Genomic DNA, 26,219 nt, shown 5'->3' on the forward strand with positions numbered 1-26,219 from the left:
TCTTTTTATGTGAGGAGTCTCCGCCAAGAGTGTGGAGACTAAGTAGTGGTAAAGATACTACTTGTAAAATATCTTTGTGAATAGGAAAAAGTCGTAAGCTTACACAAATGTGTAAGTTTACCTTTGCAAATCGGGCCTTTTGTTAGTACTGCCCATGCAACCATAGAGAAAGGCTGTTCCATAGGAATGGCACTTACATTTACTGTATAATGCTTTAAAATAGGTTGAATTCAGACGCCACACCAAAGTGCATTTCAAATATAAAACTGAATTCTCGTTTTTGGTTTTTATGCGTGTCAATGATTTGAGGCTTATTTTTAATGTGTATTTATACGTGCTTAGAAAAAACACGTTATGTTTTACAATTAATTTATTTAATGTAATTCTCACTTCACGCTGAAAGCTAAACAATTTGATCAACACACTGAATTATTTGTAAGCAAAGCTGTAATGGAAAACAAACATTTCTAACTATTAGAATTCTAATTGTACTTATGTTGCATTATGTATGCTTATACATATTACCTAATACATTAGCTATCATACGACATACTATATTATTTTTAAGTGTGCAATATTACATAAGAAAATAAATGACATAGAATATAACATGTAGATAACGTAAGATAGTGTACTAGAATATTATTATAAGCATATATATCCGTTTTTATTGGCACAGCTGTTGCTGTTTGTATCTGGGCCAAGGGTGAATGTGAGTGTGTGATACTTCCAAGGGAATTGTTTCATTTAATTGCTTATTAGGAATTTGATTGTTAAAATATTTAACCTGGGGCAGGGAGCAGCACTGTTGAAATACAAAATGCTGCACAAGAGGTGACATTCTTTAATTCCTGTTATTTTATGGGTACAGAAGTACTCGAGGTGGCCTTCATAAACAAGAAAGCAGACATGTAGCATCTGGGGTGGCTAAGAATTTGCCTCAATGCCAAGATTGCTTCTGTCCATTTGGAACTTGGGCACTATCAGGGAGACAGCCTTTACAACAAAGTCTTTGCTAGAAAGGTAAGTACCACACAGGTAAGCTTTTTTTAAAAAATAGCATATTTATTATGTTCTTTTTTTAAACAAAAGGGCTAATTAAGATGGCGAGCAGACTTACGTCCGCCCGCCTCCCTATCGCAGATGGGACCGCCCAACAGGCTGTCGGTGGTCCCGTAGTAGGCATTACGATGCAACAACCACCACGGGGCTTGCAATGCCTATATTTTGCATTGCCGCGGGTACTGCTGGCTGCAGCACCCTCCACAAAGCAAAATAGGGACACTTTACACATCCCTGTACTACGTGGCAGGCACCATGCAGTGCCTGCCACATGGTGCAGGGATACGTAGGAAGGCACCATGTGTGCCCCCCAGTGCTCACAGCTTAGGCTCAGGAAGGAAGGGGGGCCCGCTACGGGCCCCCAATGTCCCTTTCCACCTGCCTATTCATGGTAGGTTAACCGCCATGAACAGGCAGGCGGAAAGGGACATCATAATCCCTACGGCGGTGCCTGGTAGGCATCACCACCATCGTAGGGAATACGAGGCCCTACGCCGCACCGGCGGGCTCAAGGAACCTGTCGGATGCATAGCAGTCAGTGTTTCCGACCGCCATCACACCACCCGCCATTGCAATATGGTGGGCGGTGAACCTGTCTACGATGGCGGAGAGACTGCCCCCGACAGGCTGTAAGTGGCGGTCACACCACCATCGTAATCGGCCCCAAAGTGTTTAAGTGTGGGTAATAGAGGGAGATAAGGGACATTTTAGGGTTTAAGAAGGGGCAGTAGTAAAGTGAGGTAATGCTAACTTTAGGGTCATAGGGTGGACAGTGGTAAATGGAGGTAAAGGTAAATTTAGGGTTTATGGGTGAGTAGTAAAGAGAGATAATGGTATTTTTAGGGTTTAGGAGTGGGCACTGGGAAAGGGAGGTTAAAGGTAAATTCAGGGTTTAGGGTTGGGTAGTAGTAAAGGGAGGTAGCAGTATATTTAAGGTTTAGGAGTAGGTAGTGGTAAAGAAAAGAAATGTTAATTTCAGGGTTTAGGGGTGGTTGAGCTAAGGGAGATATGAGTAATTTTAGGGTTAAAGGGGTACTGGTGAAGGGAGATTAGGAGTAAATTAAATATAAGGGGGGCTTGGCGGGTTTCTCTACCCAAAAAATAAAAATAAAAATACATTTGAAAAAATATATATATATATTTTCACACAAAAAACACAGGTTTCAGGGACGTTATGGTTAGAAATTAGAATTTGAAAAACCTTAGAGATTCACTAAAAAACACAGGTTTCAGGGACCATATAGTTTGTTGGACATTTCACTCATACAAAACCAGTGAAATGTGTCCGTTATAGTTAGTTCAGCTAACTATAACTCACACCCCCGCAATGCACTGCTGATGACGTCACGTATTACATCACTCATGATATGGTCAGTGACATCACTGATGACATCACTGATGACATCATCCAGTGACTGTGTGTTTCTGTAAAGTTTAAATATGTTTAATATATATAGGTCATGGTGTATTGAAGAGTGAGTGGGTGTATGAGTGTCTGAATGGATGATTTACTAGGTGCATGACTGACTCTATTAGTGAGTGATTAAACGTATCTTACTGAATGCAAGGGTTAGTGACTAAACTGTGTGAATGTCTGTATCAGTCTGTCTGTTGGTGTGTAAGCGGCTGCATGGGTTGGTGAATAGCTACATGAGTGTCTATATGGGTTATTGATTGGTTGTCTGAGTATCTGTATGGGTGCGTGAGTGTTTGTGTGGGTGGGGGTGTGTGACTCTGCGCATAGGTATGTGAGTGGGTGATTAACTGGGTGCATCTGTGATGGACTGTATGGGTGGGTGAGTGTGTGTATGGGTGTGTTGGTGAGTGAATGGATGTCTCAGTGGTACATGTGTGAGTAACTACATATGTGAAAGACAGTATATGTGAGTGTGGGAATATATAAATGATTATATGCGAGAGTGAGTGATAGTGAGAGTGGCTGTATGGATGAGTGTGTGCTTGTATCAGTGATTGTAAAAGAGCGTAAGTATGTGTTAGAATCTGTATGAGTAAGTGAGGTGGTGTGTGTATAACTGTATAGGTGAGTAAATGGGAGTGTAATTAATTCTTTGCATGACTGACTAGGTGTGCGAGTAACTCTATGGATGAGTGGCAGTGTGTGAGTGTCTATATAGGTGTATGAGAGCATATTGTAGTCCTGTACTGATGATTTACCGAAAGTATGAGTGATTGTATGTGAGGTTTGGGGATTCAGAAACACTTCCATGATACAATTGGAGGAAAATAAGTTTCTTAGAAGGATTCTGCAAGTCCCTCAAAGTATTCCGGCCCACATTGTTCACGAGGAGCTAGGGCTCCCTTACATTACTGATAGACTAAGCATTAAACCAATAATGTGTTGGATTAAAATTTGGACCAACCCTGAGGCTAGTCTAAGTAGAAAAATAATCAAAGATTGTATAAATAGGGACAAAGGACATAGGATACCGTGGCTCAAATATGTGAAGGACACGCTGAAGTGGCTGGGCTTTGCTAGTTGTTTTGATGAGCCCACGTCCCTGACGCCCCAGTTAAAAGTAGTTATAAAAGCAGAATACCTCAGGCGTCTAGCCTGCGCCCGGGAAGACAGTGAAATATTGAAAGGGTCAGTGCGATCACACATATTAACGAAATCTGTTGCAGGTTTAGAACCTTACCTGGCGCAGATATATAATAAAAATGATAGATTTTTAATGACCGGATTCAGACTGGATCTTTTACATCACATCTTAGCTGTCCCCGCAGGGTTCACAAGAGATACTGGATGAAAGGGTCCATGCGGCTGCGATCTGGGATCTCCGCAGGATACCCTCCATTTTGTATTCTTTTGTCCATTATACGAATACCCGCGGGCAGTTTTCTTAAAAACCATCCTAAGAGTGAATACATTTAGCCAAGTTAGGGTAGCACTCCTATACCTGAAACTCTCCTCGGAACCCCTTACCTTCTTTTGCACTGTGAACTTTTTAAGATTAGCTGCAAAATTAAGGAAGTCTAGACGTGAGGCGTAAGCAACTTTGCTTGTTGGACACAGAGGGTTGGGTTCTATGATTAAAAGTTCCCTTTTAAACTTTGTTTACATTCTGCACACAACAGTAGACATTACCGAGGATGTATGTAAATTATGAATTGTATGGTACAGTGTATTTGGGATGTTTTATGACGTTTTAATATGTTATAGCTTATTTTTAAAGTATTGTTTTAAACTGGCTATGATCATGCATTTTAAATAATTTTTCTGTGTTGGTATCTCGTACTTTATAGATGTTAGCACCCTGCACTTTAAAACTCTATGAATTCGCAGCCTTTTTTCTCGTGTAATCCTATTATTAAGGCCCCGGACAGACCCTGCAGAAATGACTTATTTTAATTATGTTAAGATTATTTGTTCACATTATTGTATTATGAAATGTGTATATACATTGTTCTTTTCTTGGATGTTTCAATATCCGAATAAAGATATTTTGATGATGAGTGATTGTATGGGTGAGTGAGTGGATGGGTGTGTAGACCTAAGAATCAGTGAGTAGGTATGTAGTTATTGGTGTTGGAGTGTCTATGGTTTTGAGAATGGCAGTCTGTAATTTAGAATGGGTGTATCAAAGGTTATATTAGGGTGTGAGAAGATGCATCAAATTATCACATGGATGATGTCATCAGTGATGTCATCAATGATGTCATTTGAGATGTCATCAGTGATGTCATCAGTGATGTCACTGACCATGTCATGAGTGATGTAATATGTGACGTCATCAGCAGTGCATTGCGAGGGCGCGAGTTATAGTTAGCTGAACTAACTATAACGGCCGAATTTCACTGGTTTTGTACGAGTGAAATTTCCAACTAATATAACGTCCCTGAAACCTGTGTTCTTTTTAGTGAATTTCTAGTGTTTTTTAAATGCCAATTTCTAGCTATAACGTCCCTGAAACCTGTGATTTTTTCAGTGAATTTCAAAGGTTTTTTAAATGCTAATTTCTACTATAACGTCCCTCAAACCTATGGGTTTTTCAGGGAATTTCAAAGGTTTTTCAAATGCTAATTTCTAACTATAAAGTCCCTGAAACCTGTGGTTTTACAGTGAATTTCAAAGGTTTTTCAAATGCTAATTTCTAACTATAACAGCCCTGAAACCTGTTTTTTTCAGCGAATTTCAAAGGTTTTTTAAATGCTAATTTCTAACTATAACGTCCCTGAAACCTATGGGTTTTTCAGTGAATTTCAAAGGTTTTTCAAATGCTAATTTCTAACTATAACATCCCTGAAACCTATGTTTTTTTCAGTGAATTTCAAAGGTTTTTTAAATGCTAATTTCTAACTATAACGTCCCTGAAACCTGTGTTTTTTCAGTGAATTTCAAAGGTTTTTTAAATGCTAATTTCTAACTATGCCTACAGAGGTAGGACATGTGCAGAAAGAGGAAGAAAGGCGCAGAAAGAAGCAACAGAAATGCAGAAAGAGGCAACAGAAGTCCAGAAAGATGAAGAAAGGTGCAGAAATAAGCAAGAGATGTGCACAAAGAACCAACAGGGGAACAGAAAGAGGCCTTGTTGCAAAGTCATCCGGAGCCCCCAACTATTTGCTGATGGGTACTGGTGGTAACTGACCCTGACTAATCAGGCCAAAAGCCAGTGCTATGCTAAAAGATACTTAGAATACAGTGAAAACACCTACATACACTAGGGACCACTATGCATTGGGGTACCCCTGTGATTGGCATGACCTCCTCTGTAAGGCCTAAGTACATAGTAGGGCATGAGGATTAAAACTACCTCTAAGCCAGAGGTGCAGAAAGAGGCTTCTTTAAGTAGTAGTCACATTTGCAGAGTGGTGGTGAAAGGGTGCCGGGCCTCCGACCAGGGCTCATGAATTCCGCTGCATAGAACTTAGAGGCGGTACCAACAGGACCCCAAAGTCCCTCCAGAATTAATTGGACTTCATCCCCCATCCCGTAGTCTGCCAGGAGGCACGTTTGCCGAGTGTTGGAGAAAGGGGGGGTATGTCCTACTTAGACATCTTAGCAATCCCACTGTGTGGGACTTACTGCACGTAACAAGAGGGGTAGTTGGCCCCCAACGACAAACTTGGGGGCCAACTACCCCTCCTATTAGCTCCAGTAAGTCCCACACAGCAGGATTGCTAAGTTCTCATAGCAGGCCATGCCCCCTTTGGCCACCACTCTGCAAACCCTCTCCCTGGCGCGCACTTGGATGGGGGTTGAGTCCCCTACGCTGCTGGGGGTCCTTTAGGGGCCAACTAGACTATGTCTTACCTCCAGTAAGCCCCACACAGTGGGATTGCTGAGAGGTGGACAAAGGCCATGCCCCCTTTCCCCACCACTCCACAAACGCTCCTCCTGGCGCATTATAAGTTGGGGTATTAAGTCCCCTTCATTCCTAAGGGTCCCTGGGGGCCAATTTATCTCACCAGGTACCTTCAGTATGCGCCACAGAGATGCGTTGCAGAGAGGTGGTCGGAGGCCACGCCCCCTTTCTACACCACTCTGCAAACGCAGCTCCTGACGCACTGCTGGTGGGGCGATGAGGTCCACTTGTGTCCTGAGGTCCTCAGGACACAAGAAGACTTCATCGCCCCACCATCAGTGCACCAAGAGGCACGTTTGCAGAGTGGTGTAAAAAGGGACGTGACCTTGGACCACCTCTCTGCAATGCAGCTCTGTGGCGCATACTGGAGGTACCTGGTGGGCTAGTTGGCCTCAGGGACCCTCAGGAATGAAGGGGACTTATTACCCCAACTTAGAACGCGCCAGGGGGCGCATTTGCAGAGTGCTGCAGGGAGGGGACAGGGCCTTCGGCGAGATGCCAGCGTTTTTGGGTTTTTTTTAGAAGGGGGTCCGTGTGGCCCCTCCTCTTTTACAATATTTGGGGACCCCATCCCCCAGGGCCTTACCCGTTTTAATAAAAAAAATAGAAAAAACGGGAAGGGGGTCGCGTGGCCCCCTCCCGAGGCCAATTTTGGCCCAAGGGACCCCATCCCCTGGGGCATGGCCACATGTTTAATTCTTTTTTTTTAAGGAGGGGGGCTGCGTGGCCCCCTTCCTGAGGCCATTATTGGCCCCGGGGACCCCATCCCCCGGGGCCTGGTATCCTTTTTATTTATTTTTTATTTTATTTTTTGGAAGGGGCCACGTGGCCCCCCTCCTCAGGCCAATTGTGGCCCTGGGGACTCAATCCCCCGGGGCCAGCCTTTCTGTTTAAAAAAACCCAAAAAAATATTGGGGAGGGGGGCCGCGTGGCCCCCCCACTGGGCCACTTCTGGCCCCGGGGACCCCATCCCCCAGGGCCTACCCTCTCTTTTGGGGACGTGGGAGGAGCTCCAATGCCCCCATGGTCCCGCCGGCTGCCTGCCTCCTGCGAGAGCCGGCATTGCTTTTGAGCAAGGGGAGCTGCTGACATGCAGCTCCCCTGGCTCAAAAGCAATCCTGCTTTGCTTCGTTGAAGCGAGGGCAGGTTTTCCTACTCTCGCTTCAAGGAAGCAAAGCAGAGTTTGCCATGACAGGGCGGGAGGTGGTGGTCCCCGGGGTCGGGGGTCCGCAACGGACGAATTTGAATATTAAGTGCCCCAGGGAGGTGGTGGTCCCTGAGGCAGTGTGGGGGGGCTTGAGCTCCACCCACACTAATTATTATTTAGGAGGTGGTGGTCACCAGGGCTCGGGAGGACCCGTGAGGCCCCCTCACATTTACATAAATGCCCTGGGGAGGTGGCGTCCCTGGGGCAGTGTGGGGGGGTTGGGAACCCACCACGCATTTAATAAGGAAGCCCTGGGGAGGTTGCGGTCCCCAGGGTTGCGGGGTGGCCGTGTGCCCCCGCATTCAAATTAATAAGCCCAGGGGAAGTGGCGGTCCCCGGGGCTGTGGGGGCCCCTGCAGGCCCCCACAACCTAATTTTATATTGCCCCCTGGACCTGGCCTACCCGGGGCTTTTTTTAGTAAGGAAGCGTGAGAGCCCCGCACTTCATTTTTTTTTGTTTTCGGCAGGATTCGCGAACCCAGCGCAAACTCTGCTGATTCTTTTTTGAAAAAATGCTTTTTTTGGCCCGGGGGTCCCTGTGGAACCCCCTCAGCCTGCTGAGGGGGTTCCGGGGTCAGGGTCTTTCTACCTTGCCCCCATTTCTTGTTTTTTACCTTTTTTTTTACTCTTTTCTTGTGACTCGGTTACCGACGGAGTCACAAGATGGCTGCCAAAACATTCTGGTTTAGAGTGTTGGCAGCCAATCAGAGTGAAACTCGTGCCCAGGAGGAGTCGCGACTCCTCCTCGGTGCTCAGATATCGATATGTTTCTTTTTCTAATTTCTCAGGAACTACTGAACGGATTTACACCATTTTTCTCTTTCTGAACCAAGACCTACCTCTTTGCCACATTTGGTGTAATTCCATTCAGCAGTTCGGGCTGTAGCTTTGTCTAAAGTTTCCTATACAAATTAACATGGGGAAATGCATTTTGGGACCCCCCTCTTTTCTCGGCCCCCGCTTGATGAATCACCCTGAAACTTTCAAGACAGGAGCTGACCGGAGCAGGCCACCAGTTTTGAGAATTTTGCGAATATTTATCAAACGGCATCAAAGATATTGGCAAAAGAAAAAATGCTACTTGAATAGAAATTAGGTCCTAACTGTAACTACCTACTGGCGACCGCCAGTATGTAATATATATATATATATAAAGAGAGAGAGACTTTCCTGTTTGATCCTGGTGAGAATTAAAACTACAAGTGAATCACCGTTGCTGTGTCGGACCCTTTCTATTGTGAGGGGGCTACTGGATTTAATGTTTGAACAGTACGCTATCACTGTTAACGGCACGCCCTTCCGTTCAGGTGCACCGCGTTCGATGGCAACCTTTGCAGTGGAGTATGAAGTACTACGCGGAGCCCCCCCAGCAGTCAATGACCGCGGAGTGACTATTTTCCTGCAAAGGGAAGGGAGGAAGCAGTATTCACTGTGGAGAGGTTCACGAGGGGACTCACCACGTATCCTTTCATCTTGGAACGGCTGGCGTGGAAGGTGTGCTGCCAGAGAGCTGACATGAAGTTGGGACACCACTGAGCACCGAAAAGCTAATTACTTAATTGGCCTTCCTCCCGGTGGTGGCGTACCGCACTGCAGCAGTCCAAAGCATTGCGTCCAGTGGAATTAGTGGCAGTGTAACCTTAAAAGTGTGATGGGGCTGAGTCATCTCCTCAATGGGAGGCATCTGCCTTTATGTTTCACAGCCCCATGGACTTTGCTGTTTGATCCTGGTGAGAATTAAAACCACGAGTGAATCACCCTTGTTGTGCCGGACCCTTTCTATTGTGAGGGGGTTACTGGATTTCATATATATATATATATATATATATATATATATATATATATATATATATATATATATATATAAATATATATATATATACACTGAAAAAACCATAGGTGTCAGGGGTGTTATAGTTAGCTGGACTTTTCACTTGTACAAAACCATTGAAATTCCCCCGTTATAGTTAGTTCAGCTAACTATAACTCGTGCGCCCGCAATGCACTGCTGATGACGTCACATATTACATCACTCATGACATGGTCAGTGACATCACTCATGACATCACTGATGACATCACTGATGACATCATCCAGTGAATGTGTGTTTTTCTGAAAATTAAATATGTTTTATATATGTATATCTCAAGGTCGATGGAAGAATAAATGGGTATATAAGTGTCTAAATGGATGATTTGTTTTATGAAAAATTGATTGTGTAACTGACTGATTAAGTGTATCATAGCGAATACATGGCTTAGTGAGTCATGTTTAAATATGTAAATATCTGTATCAGTCTCTCACTTTATGTATAAGTGGCTGCATGGGTTGGTGAGTAGCTACATGGGTGTCTATATAGGTTATTAGTTGTTTTTTTGAGTATCAGTCTGAGTGTCTGCATGGTTCGGTGGGGGTATTACGTAGTGCATAGGTGCATGAATGAGTGACTCACTGTTTGTATGTGTTGAAGACAGCATGTGTGCAGGACTGTATGGGTGGATGAGTGTGTGTATGGGTATGTTAGTGAGTGAATGACTGTCTCAATAGTGTCTTTATGAGTAACTACATATGTTTTAAACTAGTATATGTGACTATTGGTGTATATAAGTGAGTATATGTGAGAGTGAGAGATTGAAAGAGTTCCTGTATGAATAAGTATGTGTTTCTATAAGTGATTGTTTAAAAGACTAAGTATGTGTTAGTTTCCGTAGAAGTAAGTATGGTGGTGTGTGTATAACTGTATATGCAAGTAAATGTATGTTTGATTCTTTATTAGCATGAGTGACTATGTGTGTGAGTAACTCTATGGATGAGTGGCATTGTGTAACAGGATGTATAGGTGTATGAGTACATATGATATGTGAGTACATGTATGAGTGACTGTATAGGACTGTTGGTGAATGAGTGGATGTGTATGTGGATCTTAGAATTACTGAAGAGGTTGTTGTAACTGGTATTGGTATGTCCATTGTTTTGAAAATTTTAGTCTCTATTTTTGAATGTGTGTATCAAAGGTTATATTAGGGTGAGAGGAGGTCTGCCACTCTATCACAAGGATGATGTCATCAGTGATGTCATCAGTGATGTCATGAGTGATGTCACTGACCATGTCATGAGTGATGTAATATGTGACGTCATCAGCAGTGCATTGCGGGCGCGCAAGTTATAGTTAGCTGAACTAACTATAACGGGGGAATTTCAATGGTTTTGTACAAGTGAAAAGTCCAGCTAACTATAACACCCCTGACACCTATGGTTTTTTCAGTGAATTTCTGAGGTTTTTTAAATGCTAATTCCTAACCATAACGTGCCTGAAACCTATGGTTTTTTCTGTGAATTTCAAAGGTTTTTTAAATGCTAATTTCTAACTATGCCTACAGAGATAGGACATGTGAAGAAAGAAGAAAAAATGCACAGAAAGAAAAAAAAGGAGTGCAGAAAGAAGCAACAGAAGTCCTCAAAGACGAAGAAAAGTGCAGGAAGAAGGATAACGTGCAGAAAGAACAAAAAGAAGAGCAGAAAGAAGCCTTGTTGCAAAATCATCCTGTACCCTCAACTTTTTCAGACAGATACTGGTGGTAACTGAGTCTGACTAACCAGTCCTAGAGCCAGTGCTATGTTAAAAGACACTTAGAATACAGTGAAAACACCTACATACACTAGGAAACATTATGCGTTGGGGTCCCCCTGTGATTAGCATGACCTCCTCTGTAAGCCCCTAGTATATAATAGGGCAGGGGGATTAAAACTACCTCTTAAAACAGGCCACAGGGCGTTTTTGCACACGTTAACTCAGGCCCCGTCCCCTCCCTTCACCACTGTGTAAACACGCCCTGTGTCCGTTTTTAGTTGGGAGATTAAGTTCATTTGAATCCTGAGGGTCCCTAGGGTCCAACTAGCCCACTAGGTACCTCCAGTAAGTGCCACAGAACTGCGTTGCAGAGAGGTGTAAAAAGTGGCACGGCCTGGACCACCTCTCTGCAATGCAGTTCAGTAGCGCTTACTGGAAGCACTTGGTGGGCTAGTTAGCCCCCAGGGGCCCTCAGTATTGAAGGGAAATTATATCCCGAATTTAAAACGTGCCATAGTGCGTGTTTGCACACGTCACCTCAGGACCCGTCCCCTCCCTTCACCACTGTGTAAACGCGCCCTGTGGCTGTTCTAAGTTGAGAGATTAAGTCCCCTTGAATCCTAAGGGTCCCTAGGGTCAAACTAGACCACTAGGTACCTCCAGTAAGTGCCACAGAGCTGCGTTGCAGAGAGGTGTAAAAAGGGGCTTGGCCTCAGAACACCTGTCTGCAGCGCAGCTCCCTGGCGCATACTGGAGATGCCTGTTGGGCTAGTTGGCCCTCAGGGACCCTCAGTATTGAAGAGGAATTAATTCCCCAACTTATAACTCGCCAGGGGGCACGTTTGCAGAGTGCTGCAAGGAGGGGGCGTGGCCTCCGACGCGATGCCAGTCTTTTATTTATTTTAATTTTTTAAGAAGGGGGCTGTGTGGTTCCCCTTCTTATTCTAATTTATTGGCCCTGATGACCCCATCCCCCAGGGCCTGTCTCCTAATTATATTTTTTTGACCCCAATCCCCAGGGCCGGCCACTGTTTTTTATTATTTTTAAAAAATATATATTTATAGACACACCTAGGACATGCTGGACAAACCGTACGTACCTATCACCATGACGATTTGCGTGATATTCATTAAAAGGCGACTATGCATACAATGAATCCACGTGGAATGTATTTACACCACTAGTGAAGCTCTGACATGTCTGATGCCCTACCGTGCCTAATCCCGGTAGACACCCTTGTCGTTTATTTATACAAACATGGGTAGCTATTGACGGGCACATTTAATACACATGCACACCAAGCCATTCAAAGGGGATTCGACAAAAATTCGATCAAAACTATGCAAGAAACCCCCCTCACGGTTAATAAAACACACATCCACTGCCGGATGTGTAATACTTTTTATTTTACTCTCTGGAAAGGGGACGAACATCACTTGAGAGTCACAGCGCGCTCCTGGCAGAGCCCAATGCTGTGTTACACCCACCATTGCCTGCTGAGTGCCACACACCTCTGTGTTGTATTCCACTAGCTAGTGCATATGCTATGACACTCTCTAGCCCATGTGCACTGTAACACCACCCCGTGAATATGTCATGCCACACTTGTCTTCGCACGGGTTATATTGCCCCATCTAACGTGCCTTCCTCGATGCCTATGTTATAACGCACAGTGCTATGCCATACATATTAATATCTGGGATCCATATCTTTGTCACAGTGCATATGCAACGTTACACTCCCCAGCACATATTTTATATTACAACTTTAGAGACTAGTTAGGTTACACAACACTGCCCTATGCATATTACACTCCAAGGCGCATATCGCATAGCACGCGCTAGTGCCTGTGCTATCTCGCGCTCTCCAATGAATCTGTCATTGCGCACAATGTATTGCATATTATATTTCACGCCCGGTTCATCTTATATCACACTTTTTGGTGCATAGTTTATACCATACACTTTATCTAGTTTTCATTTTCAATCGTGCTCTCAGGACTATGTTCTATATAACACTGTGTTCACCTACCCTTTTCACGGGCATTACATTTTGCGATAGGGGGTGGAGGGTCAGGGGGTGCTTCTGCCAAGTGAGCCCGGAGTCACAGTCACAAACGTCCTCTTCTTCCTGAATAAAAGTGAGATTATGCTGCATACTTGTTCATATTTTAAGTAGTTCACACAGACACACGTTTTAAAAACAATAAAGTTCCTAATACCCGCCTTCTCTGAACATTTAGCTTGCTGCCCCTCCTCCCTATCCTCTGTTGTGTGAATCCATGGACTAGCCTCCTCCCTCCTGCCATGCATGGTCTGATGTGCTGCCACTGCCCTCAATTTAGTATGATGTACCAGTCCACTCCTCCTGCCCTCCATTGCCCAATTCTATGCCCCATCATTGACCTCCTGCTTAAACTCTGTGCTTAGCTTGCTGCCCCTATTCTCCTTCCCCCTGCCCTCCGATGTCTTTGTGCATGTCCCTGCTCCATCCTTTTTGCCCACCATGTTCCATGGACCTGCCACTCCTATCTACTCTGAGTGTTCTGTTGAGCTGCCACTCCCCTCCCACCTACCTAGCATTGTCAGATGACTGTAACCTGTCCCTGCCACCTCCACCCTGCCTGTCCACATGCCATGCCCCTATCCTCTTCCTCCTGTCCTACATGGTCCATTGTACTGCCACACCCTTATGCCATCCCTGGTCTGTTGTGCTGCAACTGCTCCTCCTGCCTGCCCCGTGCGGTCTGTTGTGAGGCCCCTTCCCCTGAACTTTCTTGTCTGTGCACAGGTCCTGACCCTCCCTTCTATCCTCCATCGTCCTTTGTGCATGCCCCTGCACCCTCCTTCTTGCCCATCATAGCCATTGTGCTGCCACTAACCCTCCCACTTGCCATGCATGGTCTTCTGTGCTGCCATGGCCCCTCCCACCTTCCCTGTGTGGTCAGTTAGCTGCCCCTGACCCCCTCCCACCTTCCCTCCATGGTCTGTGTGTATGCCATCACAGTCTCACTGTTGCTCTTCATGGTGTGTCTTGCTTCTAGTGCCCATCCTGCCTGACCTCCATGGCTATCTTGCTGCTCCTGCCGTACCCCCTTGCCCCCAGCCCTCTGTTTACATGTGCAGACCCCTACTCCCTCCCTCCTGGCTTGTCTGTTCCATTGTAATGCCCCTGATCCGTCCCTCCTGCCCTTTATGGTCTGTTATGCTGCAGCTTTCTCTCCTGTCTGTCCATTATGGTCAGCTAGCTACCATTGCCTCTTGCCCCTCTGTTCTCTGTTGTCCATGTGCATGGTCCTGTCCCCTCCCTCTTGCTTTCTATGGATTGTTGTGCTGCACTCCCGTCCCGCATGCCCTGTGTGGTGTATTGTGCTGCTGCAAACCCTGATGCCTGCCCTGCAGGGTCAGTTTGGTGCACCTCTCCATGTCCCTCCTGTCCTCTGTTATCCAAGTCCATGTCCCTACCCCATTTCCTTCCATGATCCAATGTACCATACTTGCGAACATTTTGAACTTGGTAAGAGGGAGATTTTGAAAAAAAACTGGGGTATTGATTTTCCCCTTTGAGTTACATTGAAAAAGAGGAGATTGTAGACAGGAGACAGATCAAATAAAGCCCATTTGAGCTTAAAAACATTGGACGTTTCCTGGCTGAATCGGGTCTGTTGGCATGTATGGTTGTACTACCATTCCCTCTTCCTTCTGCCCACAATGGTCTATTACATTGCCACAGCCTCTCTTGCAAGTCCTGTATTGTTGGTTTGTTGCCCCTGCCCCCCTTTCCACTGCCCTCCATAGTCTGTTGTGCTGCCACCGCCCTTCCTGCCTGCTCAGTGTGGTTAAATTGTTGCCTTAGCACCCTACTACCTGCCTTCAATTTTCAGAGTCCGTGCCCCTGGCCTCTGCCTCTCAACAGTATCCTAATGAAAAACTAGATTGCTAACATTCTATATTTATTACAAAAGTGTGGAACGCCTGACGTCATCTTGATGTAATCAAAACTGTAATACCTAGAGCATTTCCTTTAGAAATTACATATATGAGAGGGTCTTATTGGCCTCAAAATTATGGTTAGTGCTCTAAAAGACTAAAATAAGGACATATTTTCTGAGTTTTCAAATATCGACAAAGCACTTTTAAATTATTTGTTATCTTTATGTTTTTTTATCCAGTTGACCACTTGATTAAGTGTTGCACTTAGGGGAGAGGATGTGGTGTTACTTCCAGAACTGCAGACTTTGCAACTGGGGAACCAGGTTGGAGTTTCTGCTTCAGCTCGACATTCTGTGATTCTGGTCAAATCACTTACTCTCCCCATGTCTACAACCAAAATGAATTTGTTCTTGTGTGATGTAACCAATGCTCATGTTAAGCACTCCAATACCTGACAAGTCTGCACTATATAACACTGCAAAAACACAAAATAATAAGTGTTTTGCACACTTCTGTCATTGGGCTATATTTGGGCTACATCTGGGTGATTTGGGGCTACATTTGGGCTCGTTTTTGTCTCCGGTGGCCATCTTGGGAGATTTATTTGTTATGAAGTTTCCTAATTTCCTCATGTACTGCAGTCTCCTCAGTAGGAAATGCTTTCAGTTTTTTTACTTTGATTCCATCATGAAGGTATTCAGATATGTCACACATTTGCCATAAATTCTGAATGTTAGCACTCTAGTTGCTCATTAGATCACTGTAGTAAAACTACTGTTCACCATGGAAGTCTGCTCCTGGTATTAAAAGTGCATGTTTCAGTCTGCATGTCAGAATTTTTTAATGAAATAGAAGAGGATTTGAGAAGTCACTCAAAATGTGCCCTCATTTTCTTTCTTCAGCATTAATCATAATTTCTATGGCAAAATGAACCCCCTCATTGTGTTCCTTTTTAAATTAAATGTTTTAAGTGTTACCAGTTTATTCCAATCAAGATCGCTTCAGGTGTGCCATACTTTTGTCATAATGAAGACAGTAAGCGCTCTAGTTGTTTTTAAGAACACTCTGGGACATTCTGTCATTGGGCTATACTTGGGCTACATCTGGGTGATATTTGGGCTACATTTGGGCTCTTTTGTCTCTGGTGGCCATCTTGGGAGACTTATTTGTTATGAAGTTTCCTAATTTACTCATTTACTGCAGTCTCCTCAGTAGGAAATACTTTCAGTTTTTTACTTTGATTCCATCAAGAAGGCATTCAGATGTGTCACACATTTGCCATAAATTTAGAATGTTAGCACTCTTTTTGCTCATTAGATCACTGTAGTAAAGCTACTGCTAACCAGGGAAAACTGCTGCTGGTATTGAAAGTGCATGTTTCAGTCTGCATGTCAGAAATTTTTAATGAAATAGAAGAGGATTTGAGAAGTCACTCAAAATGTGCCCTAATTTTTCTTTCTGCAGCACTAATCATACTTTTTATGGAAAAATGAACCCCCACATTTTGTTCCTTTTTAAATTAAATGTTTTAAGAGTTACCACTTTAATCCAAGCAAGATGGCTTCAGGTGTGCCATACGTTTATCATAAGTAGGACTGTTAGCGCTCTAGTTGTTCTTTGGAACACTCTGGGAAGCTGCAGTAGAACACAAAGGAATCAACTGACAGTCTCTGCCCTTGTTGGATGTACATGTTTTACTGAGAATGTCAGCCTTCATTCTCACATGACTGAGAAAGATAATGTGATTTTACAGAAAATAAGCTCTCAGTTTAGCTCATAGATCACCTTCCAAACCTCTGTGGGAAAAGCATGAGAAAATATTTTTCTCTCAATCATGATATCCCAGCAGAAGGCTTTTTCACATGGTGAAATCACCTTAGAACATACCACAATTCCTAAAATGAGTATGGTACCATCAACAAATGATTTATAATGTAACTAAAGTCTTAAAACCTTCTATTAACTGCAATGCTTTTTAATGAGGTGCTATCATGTATATTGGTCCCAAGATGGCTGCCAACACTTCTTGGATGAAGTGCTGACAGCCAATCAGATCTCAGGATGAGATGTGTGGTTAGGCTCTGCCCACATATATATATGATTTTACTTTTGATTTTCTCAGGAACTACTGAACAGATTGACTCCATATATGCAAAAGGCACATCACTGAGCTGAGGACTACCTCTCTGCCAAATTTCAAGTAATTCTGTTCAGCCGTTCGGGCTGTACCTTGGACTAAAGGTCCCTATGGAAAATTGCATGGGGAAAACACGTTTTGGGACCTCCCCTTTTTTCTCAGCCCCCGCTTGACGAATCCCCCCGAGACTTTCAGGGTAGGAGCGGAGCAGAGCGCCCCACCTATTTTGAAAATTTTGCGAGGATTCGTCAACCGGCGCCAAAGTTATTCCAAATAGAATGTTGCGGATTTCCTATGGAAACACGGTCCTAACTATAACTATCTACTGGCGGTCTATATATATATATATATATATATATATATATATTCTCGCCTGCTCCTCGAGTATTTCCTGCCCCTCCTGAACAAGAGTTGCGTCGTCGCTTGTGACTCCTCGGGGCGAGTCAATTAAATATTGCAAAAGGATGACGACGCCGTGTGTGGTTTCCAAACGTTTATTCTTCTGCCGCTACCAAACGCGTTTCAACTGCCAAGCAGTCTTGCTCACTGGTACGAATCAAACAAACGCGGCCATATTTTTAAAGTGCAACACGTGCAAAACAATACTACATCTCCAAATGACATAAAAAACAGACTCGTAGTTTTTTTGTTTTTTTGTAAAAACGCTCGTATGTGGTGTTAACTTTAGGCATTGTTACTTAGTTTTTTAAACATTTTCCTTTTCAATTCATTCATTTGCAACATTGTTAATGTAGTTACTGATACTTTGGTTACTAATGTATATTATTTAACATTTTGTTAAAGCGTTTTTTGAATCTGGTTCAAGTGAACTTTATCAATACTATTGTGGAAACAAATGTATACCATTCAACTAAAAAAAGCATGTGTTAGACTCTTTTCAAGTTGCCACAAAATAAATCACATGTTGATCTTCTGAGTGTGCTTATTTAATACTAGCACATTGCTCGCATACATGTACATTCTATTCGTGTCTTTGTACCACTTCATAATACATTTTTCACGCTATACATATACCAATCTTGCCCCTGTGGGCCGATATCATGATTGTAACCATCACGCCCAAGTGGGCTTAGATCAACCTAAGATAGTTGCATAGCCCTAAACCATATCTAGCTAATATTTTGAGTCTGTTTAGTTTATATATTTCATTTCTAATTAAAAACATATTACCATTTGACAGCACTTGACTATTAACATCTACAAATGAGTATGTAGGTCTTCCTCCATATTCAGGCCTTCAGGTTGATTGTAAACAACCTGAAGGCCTGAATATGGAGGAAGACCTACATACTCATTTGTAGATGTTAATAGTCAAGTGCTGTCAAATGGTAATATGTTTTTAATTAGAAATGAAATATATAAACTAAACAGACTCAAAATATTAGCTAGATATGGTTTAGGGCTATGCAACTATCTTAGGTTGATCTAAGCCCACTTGGGCGTGATGGTTACAATCATGATATCGGCCCACAGGGGCAAGATTGGTATATGTATAGCGTGAAAAATGTATTATGAAGTGGTACAAAGACACGAATAGAATGTACATGTATGCGAGCAATGTGCTAGTATTAAATAAGCACACTCAGAAGATCAACATGTGATTTATTTTGTGGCAACTTGAAAAGAGTCTAACACATGCTTTTTTTAGTTGAATGGTATACATTTGTTTCCACAATAGTATTGATAAAGTTCACTTGAACCAGATTCAAAAAACGCTTTAACAAAATGTTAAATAATATACATTAGTAACCAAAGTATCAGTAACTACATTAACAATGTTGCAAATGAATGAATTGAAAAGGAAAATGTTTAAAAAACTAAGTAACAATGCCTAAAGTTAACACCACATACGAGCGTTTTTACAAAAAAACAAAAAAACTACGAGTCTGTTTTTTATGTCATTTGGAGATGTAGTATTGTTTTGCACGTGTTGCACTTTAAAAATATGGCCGCGTTTGTTTGATTCGTACCAGTGAGCAAGACTGCTTGGCAGTTGAAACGCGTTTGGTAGCGGCAGAAGAATAAACGTTTGGAAACCACACACGGCGTCGTCATCCTTTTGCAATATATATATATATATATATATATATTATCTACTGGCGCGCACGGTATGAACTGCGCAACGTGGGCTGAGTGCCCACAGCGCGCGCACGGCGCGCGAAGCGCACCGTGCGCGCAGGATGTGCGCACGGTGAAAAACCAGAAAAAAAATAAATAAAATAATTACATAACTTAGCATTTAAAAAAACGTACAAATTCACTGAAAAAACCATAGGTTTCACACAAGTTATAGTTAGGAATTAGCATTTAAAAAACCTTGCAAATTCACTTAAAAAACCATAGGTTACACACATGTTATAGTTAGCTGTACATTTCACTCGTAAAAAACCAATGAAATTCCACGTTATAGTTAGATCAGGTAACTATAACTTGCGCGACCGCAATCCACAATGTGTCATTTCAGATGTCATCATTGATGTGATGAGTGATGTGACTGACCATGTCATGAGTGATGTAATATGTGACGTCATCAGCAGTTTATTGTGGGCGCGCAAGTTATAGTTACCTGATCTAACTATAACGTGGAATTTCATTGGTTTTTTACGAGTGAAATGTACAGCTAACTATAACATGTGTGAAACCTATGGTTTTTTAAGTGAATTTGCAAGGTTTTTTAAATGCTAATTCCTAACTATAACGTGTGTGAAAACTATGGTTTTTTCAGTGAATATATATATATACACAATATATATATGGGTTAACTTACCTTACATACATTTAATATGCATGGGAAAGGCATGCGTGGTAAACGCATGTGTGGTAATGCATCTGTGTGGTTAAGGCTGCGTGAAAAAGGTCTGTGTGGCATGCATTGTAATGTCACATTCACACCATCATTATCCAGTGCACAAAAAAAGCAGAGCAAGAAATCTCGCACTCACTGACAGAAGGGATTCGAACTTGAACAAATAAAGTTTTTAGTTGACATGAGCAATTACCCTATTGGGTTCCATATGTTTCAGTGATTCTAGCTATGCTTATAGAAGAACATAAACTATTGAAACATAAGCAAGGGCAGTAGTAAATGACCTGTAAATCCGCTGTGAACTAGAATTACAGATGACTCCTACAGATAAACCCAAAATCAGCTATTGCCTTGAATTATGGCAAATGAAAGTGAGAAAGAAACCTGTAAATACAAGGAATTCCTAATCCAGCCAGTAACAACAGTTCCTGGTCAAATTCAGATATCACATCCGGTATTCCTGTTTGCGGCGGAGTCATACTTTTTACCAGTAAAATTCTCAGGCCATTTCTGAAGGGCTTGATCTTCAGCAAAAAGGCTAAGGTTGTAGGATCTCAGGCAAGAATCGGGGAATAAAGGTTGAGTCCTTCTTGTTTTTTGTCATTCCTTATGAGGCTGTCGAACTTCCTGGCATTAGTAAGGAATATGGTATTACCACTATCTAATTCCAAGCCACTCGTAATGAAAGCTGTAGAGAGAAGATTAGTAGATGAACTCTACATAAAATGGATACCAATGAAAAGGCTCATTGGATTATAGTATGCTTCCAGGGGAATCAGACAGAATCTAAAAAACATTAATGTAGATTAACTTAAAAACTATATCCATCACTTAGGTCCCTAAAATACCTTATTGTAATGTATTTTGATAATAGTAAAGCGTTTGAAAAAATCCTCTATAGATCATTGTAAGAAACGCAATAGAGAATCAAGCTGCCCACAGATTAATAGAACATAAATGTTCATGGTGGGAGTTCATTGATAAAGGGCAATCCCAAACGGCTACTTTAAGACAACAAAGAGAGGTATTTGTTTCCAAATGTATGACAAAAGGAGAAAACAAATCACCAAGTCAGACTGAAAGTAACATAATTATTACATGATTTTCTGCCAGTCTACTGCAACCCCTGATGAGCAGGGGAACATCTTGCTAATGTCAAAACTCATCTATTTGAACTTAGTCAAGCTTCTTCCTGACCAGGTAGCCGGCTGTGATTATTGCAGGGCTGGAATGGCCAATTTGGCACTTTCCCAGTGAGTTGCAGGCAATGCGGCTGCCTTGTCCATGCACGCCCCCATGGCCCTATTCTAGTCACCATCCAATTCAGTGTGGGACTGGTTTGAACAATTTTGACATGGCTGATTCTGATTTCCAGTCTGGCCCTGGATATCCGCCCTGATTTTCAACACCAAGAGGTTTGTCATTTTTATAGAAGATACCACTAAACGTAAAAAGAAGATGAGGTATTAAGTTGTGAGACTCATGATCCTTCCAAACCTTCTCCACTTTTTCAATATAATCAAACTTGAATATTTTGCTCGATGCACACATTACAAATGATCTCATACGCTCCCTTGAATGCCATACTTAGTTCACATATAGCTATATCTCTCCAATTCAAGCCCACCTACGGTCTTTCAACCAATGACACCCTAATCGCTTTATCGCTTTATCATGTATTTAACTACATTGCCATATGACTATACCAATGCCTAGCTATGTCTTGATAAGCAACAGACCAAAAGGCTCGCAGCATTTTACTCGACCACCTTTATTATGCCTTTGAGTAAGGAAATCAAAGGATCATACCACAAAGGCCTGCCCACTCTTGCCAATACATATTCTAGTTCAGTGGTTCTTAAACTTCTGACTTCTGTGGACCCCCACTTAATCATTACTGGAAACCATAGACCCACCACTGAATCAATATTGGAATCCAGGGACCCCCACTGAGTATGGAAAATATTAACACTGATCTGAATCCCTGCCTACATGGCAGGCGTCTCTCTGTTGTGAAGAAAGACGCCGTCATGGTCACTCCGTTCACGGCACTGCTTGTTTCCAGGGTGGAAACCTCCTCAAATTTCTTTGTTTAGAGAAACAAACTCCTAACACAGAAGTTTGTTTTCTGCAACCCTGATGCTCCGAGAGCTGTATCCCGGCCTGTGGGGGCCATTCTCAAAAATCAGTGATGAGTGGCCTGCCTCCAACAGAACTGGATGACTGACAATGTGACCAGGCAGCCCTCTGGTGGCTAAAGAATCAGTGGTTTGTACTAGTAAAGCCAGTGAAGACTCCACATGTGTAAACCTGGTGCTTCTCCCAACCCTAAATAGAATGGGAAGTCCCTGAGTGTGGAAGAGCAGAGCACCGCCAATTTCCAGAAGTGCTCCTGCTCTGTCAAACTTTAAATAAGGCCCAAGGTGTTTTGCCTGACAATTTCACATTTTTATTCCATGTATTAGATTTCCATTCCAATCATCGTAGAAGACACCCCCTTCGCTCACTACAGACATACAGTTAACTTTTTTAACTTGCATTGCTTGACTAGCAGTAACTTTTAAGAGACTTCACGGGGATATAAGCAATAATCAAATCTATACAATATATAAATATATAAATATATACAATTTGATCATATTTATAAATATCAATATTAATATCAAATTTACATACACATCATCTATTGTTATTCCCATAAACCTATGTGATTCATGTTTTGCTACAAAAGCAAGGGCATTACCGTATGTTTGCTTACCATTTTGTACAGATCTGAAACACTTATCTGGTCAGAATCAACCACCTCAAACTCTTTCCGTGGCACAAGATCGAGTCCCAAATGCCTATGGGAGAAATGAGAGAGAATACGATTAAAGGGGCTTATTAGGGCAGCATGAAACAAGTGGATCGAAAGAATGAGGGGGCGGAGGTGCACTAGGAGGGAATGAAGGAGACAGAGAGAGAGAATGTAGGAGGATGAAAACAGAAGGAAACTGAAAAAAAGGTAGGTGGGAAAGGGAAATGTGAGCAAAGTCAAAATGGGGAACATTAAAAGAATTATATAGAAGAAGAGGAGTAAAATAGTGAATAAAGTGAGGGTAGGTCGAAGAAGCACGACAAAGGAAGCATGAGAGAGGATCTAGAGAGTGAAAAACTAGTTAAATTGAGAGCAACAGTAGGAAAAGGGCAGTGGGGGCTGGGTGAAGAGAGAAGATGGGGTGTTTTGTGTGAATCAGATCATCTGAAATTTTTATTAGTTCTATTTGTAGAAACTTCTGAATATGTCAGAAAACATTGATTTCATTTAAGCATGTTGTTCCCAAAGTCATCATATACCCTGCTTCCAAAACAACAGGAAACAAGCATTGGCATAGCCAATAGGTTTCGCCTTTGGGACCTTATAAGTGTTTAGCCATGCAACAGTTGCATAACTAAATACTTATAAGGTCCCAAAAGTGAGTCCTATTGGCTATGCAAAGCGACTTCCATATAACAAGCAACTCCACTGAGCTGCTGTTAGTAGGCAATCCATAATTTTTATGGGCATGGATATATGAGCTCAGCTTCCTGGAGTGAGGCTGTTTTCATGTTCATGCCAGGTGGCCAGTAATTCACGTGAACTATTAACTTTCAGAGAACGTGTTTAGCAACCTTTAACTAGGTTTTGTACTGAATCTTATAACATATCCAGGTTCACAATGTAGTCTCTGGACTCAGTGACCTGTGTATACAGGCTCTTTAAAAGCCCAGTATTAAAAGACACCCCTATTCTCAAAATGTTTGTGTTTGTCATTGCCCCAAGAATCCCATCAATTTTAATACACTTACTTAGCACGGCACGGGTTACAGGACATGCCACTTCTAGATCACCTGGTGCCTCACTAACCAGGCCGAATATGGTCAAAGGTTCTTTCTTATCTTTCACCCCTATCTGTGATTATCTGTGAGAAATGAGCTGGTTATTTCAGTACAGTCACCCAAGTCTACATGTTTAGTTACTAACAATCACAATCATGGCCGGTCCTAGGATATGTGGGGCCCCTGGCAGAATAGGAACATGTGAGGCCCCTAAGCAGATACGACGCGAGATCGGTTCGGGCCGGCCAGGAACAGTTATTGTTTTTTCCTTTAAATTAAAATTTCCCCACAGTTAACAGCTAACAACCGTTGACAAAACACCGCCGCGGCCGACTCATGCCGGCCGCGACTGGGTTTTGTCAATGGTAGTTAGCAGTTTAAGCTAAATGAGTAACTACAATAAATGATTTTACTTTCACATTGTTGTTTTGACCAATAAGTAGCTCCTTCACACACCTTTGCATAGAATCACAACTGCAAAGTAGGACCATTGCTCTTTGTGCTCTGCAGAGAGGCCATATTTTGAATGGTCATGTAATCTGAACACCTTTTTGACCCACAGACAGGCACAGTGTGAAAGTTGTACTGCCTGCAGCCTCAACTCCAAAGTGCTCAACTGTAGCCTGTTATAAACACCTGGAGGCGACTCAGTACAAAGGGTGCATCATCCAAGAGTAATATGCTGTGAAATAAAATACACAAACACACATGCTGGAAATAGCTAGCACTCTTGGGGAATGCAAGATTCAGTAAAGCATAGGAAATATCAACAGGAACAAAATTACTGCCATGGATTACCCTAACAGCAGGACCACTGGAATTATGTGTCAGGAGAGGGTTAAATTAAGTGGCAGGGTGAGTAAATTATGTGGCAAGAAAAGGCAAATTATGCGGCATAACCCGGCACATTTTGAAATAGCATTACTTCATTTTTTTGCCATTTTTAAACTTGGTAACACTGTTTGGGCACTGGTTGCACCCCAATAGTACCAATTTAACACCCAAATTTAGTAGTGGGAAACAGAAAGTTGACTATTAAAGCTTTTCAAAGGGCCTTCCCCAATGCGGCAAGACGTGTCGCTGCATTTTTAATAACTTTTGAACTGTTTGAGATAGAAAGCAATTTTGTTGTTAAAACCTATAGATTATGCAGCAGCTGATGGATTATGTGGCAAATGCGTCAAATGCATAATTATGCAGAAATGGCCACCACCGCACAATCGCATAATTCCGCGGCCCTGCCCAGCATGCATCATCAGACTGGGAGAGAAAATAGCCCTCTGTACCAAAATAAAAGGAGCCCCCATTAGGGAGTTAGTTAGCTAGAAAGGTGTCCCATGTTTGCAAACTAGGGCAGTTTTAAACTTGTAAAGACATGCTGTATACTTTTTTGTAAGGTATGGAAGACTGCACTGATTTGAGTTTTCTGCACGTAATGTTTGCTTTAATATCATAAAAATCAACTGTAAAAACGGCTCAGCTGACCATAAAGCAGGTCAGCAACTAGCCAGTAAACAGCCTACATACTGACCTGAGAGCAGGGCTTTAAGTGGGTTGAAAAAACCTGTCATTGCCTCCAGATAAATATTACAAGTAAAATTACACCTAGAACAAGCCAGTCCTATTGCCTTTGTCAGTGGTTATTAGTTGCATAAGATGAATAAGCAGCATCTACTGCTTCCTTGTATATAATATTGAAAATGCTCCAGTTCCGACATGATGAGACTGTGAAAGAACTATAACGAGTCTCACTGAAGTTGCAATAAAGGTAGCGAAGGTGGGACTGCTGCAGTTGAGATTAGTTTTTTCCCTCTGAGGCTGAGGGCAAAAATGGGATAGCGGGCCGTCTCATCGCCTGCTTTTCTGAACTTTTATTCATTGTGCAGACACTGGATCAATGTTTTTGCAGGCAAAGTTAAGGACATGAATATAGGGCCCCTTTTCAATGTCCATTTTAATTTACTACCAGGTCTAAGACTTGAGTGACCCAGCAAACTTTAAACCCTGCTCCATCCACTTTTGCATGCTGATTCTGCCCCTCAGGATGTGCCTCTTGTCTCACTGCCATACTCACACCTATCAGCTCCCCCCACTGTATTCCATTTGTCTTGCCCCTTTTATTCGCCTCTCTGCTCCCTTTCCACTTGTCCTTGGTGAGCAGTTTCCATTGTGATGCGCCCCCATCACCACTCTATCCTTTGCTGTGCCCCTGCAGGATATTCTGTCTTTTATTCATGCAGGTCCCCTTCACAGGCAAGGGCACTCAAATTTCCTGTCTGATTGCTGTCATCAACATGCAG

General features: G+C 42.6%; 1 protein-coding gene across 3 annotated transcripts in view; it reads right to left on the reverse strand.

Annotated features, from left to right (window-relative positions):
• The window catches only part of DOCK3 (dedicator of cytokinesis 3), a 1,365,978-nt gene that overhangs the window by 464,813 nt on the left and 874,946 nt on the right, over positions 1-26,219 (reverse strand). For all 3 annotated transcript variants that reach the window (XM_085625129.1, XM_085625128.1, XM_085625127.1), the window contains exon 7: positions 22,820-22,904. In XM_085625129.1, coding sequence (XP_085481255.1) covers positions 22,820-22,904 — 85 coding nt within the window. The remainder of the gene's footprint in view (positions 1-22,819; positions 22,905-26,219) is intronic.

The sequence above is a fragment of the Triturus cristatus genome, chromosome 9 (assembly GCF_964204655.1).
Source record: "Triturus cristatus chromosome 9, aTriCri1.1, whole genome shotgun sequence".
Lineage (NCBI taxonomy): Eukaryota > Metazoa > Chordata > Amphibia > Caudata > Salamandridae > Triturus > Triturus cristatus.